The sequence below is a fragment of the Homarus americanus genome, unplaced genomic scaffold, assembly GCF_018991925.1.
Source record: "Homarus americanus isolate GMGI-L3 unplaced genomic scaffold, GMGI_Hamer_2.0 scaffold54679, whole genome shotgun sequence".
NCBI classification, from domain to species: domain Eukaryota; kingdom Metazoa; phylum Arthropoda; class Malacostraca; order Decapoda; family Nephropidae; genus Homarus; species Homarus americanus.
In genome coordinates, this window is record NW_024722701.1 from 2,680,657 (window position 1) to 2,685,931 (window position 5,275).

Genomic DNA, 5,275 nt, shown 5'->3' on the forward strand with positions numbered 1-5,275 from the left:
TTCTATTAAGTCACCCCTTGCCCGTCTGGGCAGTTGCAGGCGCTCTAATCTCTCTGGATAACTGAGGTGCCGTAATGCAGGCACCAGTCTGGTGGCCTTCCATTGGACGTTTTCAATCATTTAACAGTCCCTAGCATATCTCGGGGATCAGTAGCTTAGTCGCTTGATTCACCTTCTTCTCACAATGGTCCGAGAACTTCAGTTTATTGTCAACATACACACCCAGGTCCATTTCACATTTGGTCTCCGTTAATGCAGTTTCTTCGTCCAGTTGGGACATGTGATACGCCTCCTTACCGTTGGTACGTCCTAGGTACATCCTCTTACACTTCGTGACGTTTAATATTACCAGCCATTCATTTGACGACTCCTGAAGCTGACAGAGATCGTCATGTAGCTCTTCACAGTCTGTTTAGTTCTGAATTTCCCTGAATAACTTGGCATCATCACCTTCTTTAATCACGTATGGTAATTTCCAGTCACTGAGGATCGTTTGTTCACCAATAGAATAATATATTAAAGGTTATGGGAGCTCATTGCACCAACTGCTGAATGAATTTACCCTGAAGGTCAAATTTCTTACCATTTTCCACGTGATAGCGTCTGAAATATAGCGTGCAATTACCGTAGACTACATATAAATGACACCAAAGAAAACGATACTTTTTTAGGGTAACTATACTATTATACTGCGCTTCTTATATTACACGTTTACATACACATATTTATCTTACTATCTTACTATCTATTATGAACTCTCTACTGCAGATACGGCCGCCATGTCAGCAGTAGGGAGGAGGAGGAGGAGGAGGCAGAGCATCACCCGGGAGACGATCTTCCTGCTGGTGCTGCGAACGCTCACCTCCGTAGGTACGATGGAAATGTTAGTGACACCAGAAGATTATGTTTTTAACCTTTTCTGTTGGCAGGGTCATAGTTTTAACCCTTTCTGTTGGCAGGGTCACAGTTTTAACCCTGTCTGTTGGCAGGGTCACAGTTTTAACCCTTTCTGTTGGCAGGGTCACAGTTTTAACCCTTTCTGTTGGCAGGGTCACAGTTTTAACCCTTTCTGTTGGCAGGGTCACAGTTTTAATTCTTTCTGTTGGCAGGGTTCATATCAGAGGAAGGTGTTGCTCGAGTGTATAGATCAACGTTCAGTCGTATATTTCTACGACACCCAACCTCTCCACTCCATCAATCTCTACCTCACGTATCCACATGGCAGGTGGAGTTTCATCCCAGAATGTAGACCAGGTGAGTATATCCATTAACATTCACTAACTAGCCAGGTGAGTATACTCTATCCATCAGGACTCATTATACTGGCCAGGTGAGTATACTGTACCCATCAGGACTCATTATACTGGCCAGGTGAGTATATTGTACCCATCAGGACTCATTATACTGGCCAGGTGAGTATATTGTGCCGTTTACGTATGAGTATAACTTGAATAGCTATGTACAAGTAGGTCTTCCTCCTCCTCCTCTCAATCCCCCTCCCGCTCCCAATCCCTCTCCTCTTCTTCTTGCTCCTCCTCCAACTTCCCCTCTCCTTCTCTCCCTATTTCACCACTGCCATTACTTCCCCCTTTACAGTTTGTTGGGCCAAGGAAGGGGTGTGTCGCTTCCCCTTCCGCCACGACGACCAAGAATACAACTCCTGTCACCTACACGACCACCAACACGTGTGTGGTATTGTTTACAACGCCAGCGCCCCCTACCTCCGTCCCTGTCTGATGGAGGAAGAACTTAGTACCTGCAAGACTGAAAATACCTCCTGTGGTGGTGAGCGAGTGTGACGTAGTGAGGGAGGGGTAGTGTGTGATGGTGAGGGAGGGGTAGTGTGTGATGGTGAGGGATGGAGGGAGTGTGTAATGGTGATAGTGGGGGAGAGAGAGAGAGAGAGAGAGGGCGTAAGTATATCTTAAAGATAATAATTAAGTTACGTTAGGTTAAAATCTTCAATCTTTAGGTGAAATAAGTTGGGGTGTCTAATCTTCACATGATGCTTACAGGAGCGCCGACTTGTGACGTCACGATCAGCTGGGAGGCGGAAACTCTTCATCTCAATCTTGACCGAACGTACACACCGGTGGCCAACAACTGGACCCTCTCTAGTGTTCGGTTAAAGGTAATAACAATAACAACAATAATGAGGGAGGTGAGAAGGCCAGTGTGGTGAGTGGTGCATCTTGATAGGTGGTTTATGGTGGCACTATATGGCACTGTCACCCAAGGATCCAGTGCCACGTGATATTTCCCTGGACACTAACCTACTTTTCTCCTCTCCTTCCTATAGGCCTGCCCTGGCGAATCGTTCATCGTGACCTGTAACCACCAAGACCACGTCCTGAAAGTCGTGTACGGGAACGAGGGTCACCTAAGACACCGGAACCTGAATAAAACAAGTCGGAGATTGACCTGTCAGGGTAATTACAAGACTGGTGGCTTCAGTACTAGGACCTTCAATGAGTTTATTGCCTTAACTAATGAGATTCTGTTGGTGTGCTACAAGAATAGTGGTGGTGGTGATAGTGGTGATGATGATGGTAGACGTAAAACCACTTACGCAATCACCACCACCTCTCCAATCACCACCACCTCACCAACTACCACCATCTATGAAAACATCACCAACACGACAACAATTACTACCATCACGACTAATCCTGAACCCAACACCATATTTACCACACTAACGACGACCACCACGACCACCACAGCTGAAGAACCTACAACTACGACACTACGACCAGGAGATACGACCTCGACGACAGATATTAATGGTATATACTGTATGGTCGTTTTACCTATGGTGGTGTATCGTGAAGTATATCTTGTGGTGTTGACATACTGAAATACACTAAATTATACCTTAAATATACTGAAATATAGCGTAAATATACTCGCTATTCATACATATATCAATACACTTATCTTTCCTTCTCTATATCTAAACTCTACATCCGTTTCTATTAGTGTGTGTGTGTGTGTGTGTGTGTGTGTGTGTGTGTGTGTGTGTGTGTGTGTGTGTGTGTGTAGGCCACTTAGCAGGTATATTTCAGTCCACCTTTACTAGATGAAACATTAATTAACCTCATAAGACCCTTTAACACACCTTTATATTCCATTATCTCACCTGTACACCTGTGATTATAAATTAATTCTCATCATTAGATCATTAGTACCTATGTTACCTGATATACCTGCAATTACCTGTACTGTTATTACCAATGATGTTAATATGTAAATAAATCGTTCATTCAATGTGTGTTTTTATCATGTCTACACTCGATACCCAATACACTTACCTGTGATGCGTTACCTGGAGCTCCTAGTGTTTATATCGTCTACCTGTGCCGACACCTGTATCTGGCAAATTAAAAACCTTATTTAACCTTTCTTATTAACACTACAGATCAATTTTAGTTGCATTAGACACGAATTCTTGATTTTAGGGAGATAATCTTTGGGTAGGGAGTGTGGATGGGTAAGGGAGTAAAGAAGAATTGGGGGAAAATGGATAAATGGGAGCAGAATGGGTGTGGAAACAGGTTTGAGAACGAGACAAAGACAAGGGTGAGGGAGGGTGGGGGTGAGGGAGTGAGGGAGAGAGGCTGACAGGGAGGAACGTATGAGAGGGTGGCGAGGGAGTAGTGAGGTAGAGACAGGGTGTGAGGGAGGTAACCAAGGAAGGGAGGGTGATGAGGTAGACAGAGAGAGAGGGAAGAAAGCAGAGAGAGAGGGAAGAAAGCAGAGAGAGAGGGAAGAAAGCAGAGAGAGAGACAGAAAGGGGGGGGAGAAGGAGGGGGAGAGGGAGGGGGGACAGGTAGGTACTCACTCGCCTCTCGTCTGGCAACGCCCTCTCCTCAATAAACGATTTTTTTTTCCCCACAAGGTTTACCAAACTTTATAAATGGTTTAACTCACTGTAAATACCTGCGTATACTTTTTATTAAGTTTTAGGTTTAGGTTTATCGTCTCGTTAAACCATTGAATCTAAAAACCGTAGATAAAACTAATGTGACTATATTATATTCTTGCTAAACCTCAAAGCGATAATAAAACCAACTGGAACGACACTTCTTGTGTTAAACCTTAAAACAAAAACTCTGTGACGACATCTAAACCTCCTAAAAAAACCCAAATAAACCCAAAGTATTTAAATAGACGAGGGTTTAGTAAGACAATAGCTTTTGACTGACCACGAACCATGTCTGCCTGGCCACCACTCGTGAGATAAAACAAGTGAGCATCATAAAACTACTTATTGTCCAAGAACTTGTTGGTATTTTCTAACGAAAGGAATTGAAAGGTTAAGTAATAAACCTGATGTGTAAAGGAAAAAAATGAATAAGAAGAAGAAGAAGAAAGGAGGAAATATTGTGTTTTTTCAATGAGCTTTGAATGTAAATATCTCGATTATTTGTCTGCTTAATAGACAGAAAGAAAAATAAACGATACAAACTTAATAAATGAGGGAAATAAGAGCAAACACAACGATAAAAAACAACAGAATAATGAAAACCGCAAGAATAACAACACTAAACAATAAGAAAATGCCCCAAACATTATAAAACTCGGCTATAATTCACCTCTAAACTACTGAATTGTTTGTTCGTGTGTTCAGAGGTGTATACCAGGACCTGCGTTTGTGTCAGTTCTTGGCTGGGGGAAAATCAGTACCTAGGTGGCAGGTGCTCCTGTAGGTGGAAGGACGGTACTACCCCAGCAGGTAGAAGGGGGCACATACTACTGAAACTCGGTGATCCGACAGTCACACAGTCAGAGTGTTGAAAGATTACAGCAATACCATCGTGAAATGATCTACGCAACTCTACATAGATCGTGTGTGATGAGGAATGAGTGAAGAATGAAGTCCTGCAAACACACGTCTCGTTATCCTCACGCTATCCTCACGCTATCCTCAACACGACTCAAGGTTTACAGGTGAGGTTTACTGTATTAACTCTCAGTGTTGCTTTCTGGTTTAGGCATCTTATCAAACGACAATAAACCATTCCTTCAGAGGGGTTTAGAAGAACTAACTTATAAACCCGATGAAGGAATAAAAACTCGAGTGTATAAATGTCAATAATATGATATCTACCATACGAGGCGTCAGTGCAATGTAAATACAACAGTAATAATAACAATTTTACGTTGGGGATAAAAAAAATAACAAAATAAGTGAAAAATGCGAAAAATATACGTAATCTTCTATGGAAATCAATAACAACAGCGTTAATTCCGATAGTGTTGTAGTAGGAACAAT

The 5,275-nt window shown here is 42.6% G+C and overlaps 1 protein-coding gene across 2 annotated transcripts; it reads left to right on the top strand.

Annotated features, from left to right (window-relative positions):
• The first annotated feature begins 648 nt into the window (after window positions 1-648).
• LOC121863117 lies at window positions 649-3,267 on the top strand. 2 transcript variants are annotated; one of them, XM_042361618.1, is made up of 5 exons: window positions 649-883; window positions 1,110-1,254; window positions 1,597-1,785; window positions 2,016-2,131; window positions 2,300-3,267. In XM_042361618.1, exons 3-5 carry the CDS (start codon window positions 1,737-1,739, stop codon window positions 2,855-2,857), a joined length of 723 nt encoding a protein of 240 aa, XP_042217552.1. In that variant the 5' UTR covers window positions 649-883; window positions 1,110-1,254; window positions 1,597-1,736; the 3' UTR covers window positions 2,858-3,267. The 2 variants fall into 2 exon arrangements, with proteins under 2 accessions (XP_042217552.1, XP_042217553.1); XM_042361619.1 differs by having other exon boundaries at window positions 649-870.
• Window positions 3,268-5,275: the final 2,008 nt, after the last annotated feature.

Excerpts from the sequence above, each read along its gene's own strand:
- LOC121863117 (XM_042361618.1), top strand. The coding sequence starts at position 1,737 with ATGGAGGAAGAACTTAGTACCTGCAAGACTGAAAATACCTCCTGTGGT. Across the intron at positions 1,786-2,015 it reads TGAAAATACCTCCTGTGGTG|GAGCGCCGACTTGTGACGTC; the intron begins GTGAGCGAGTGT and ends TGATGCTTACAG. Across the intron at positions 2,132-2,299 it reads TCTCTAGTGTTCGGTTAAAG|GCCTGCCCTGGCGAATCGTT; the intron begins GTAATAACAATA and ends TCCTTCCTATAG.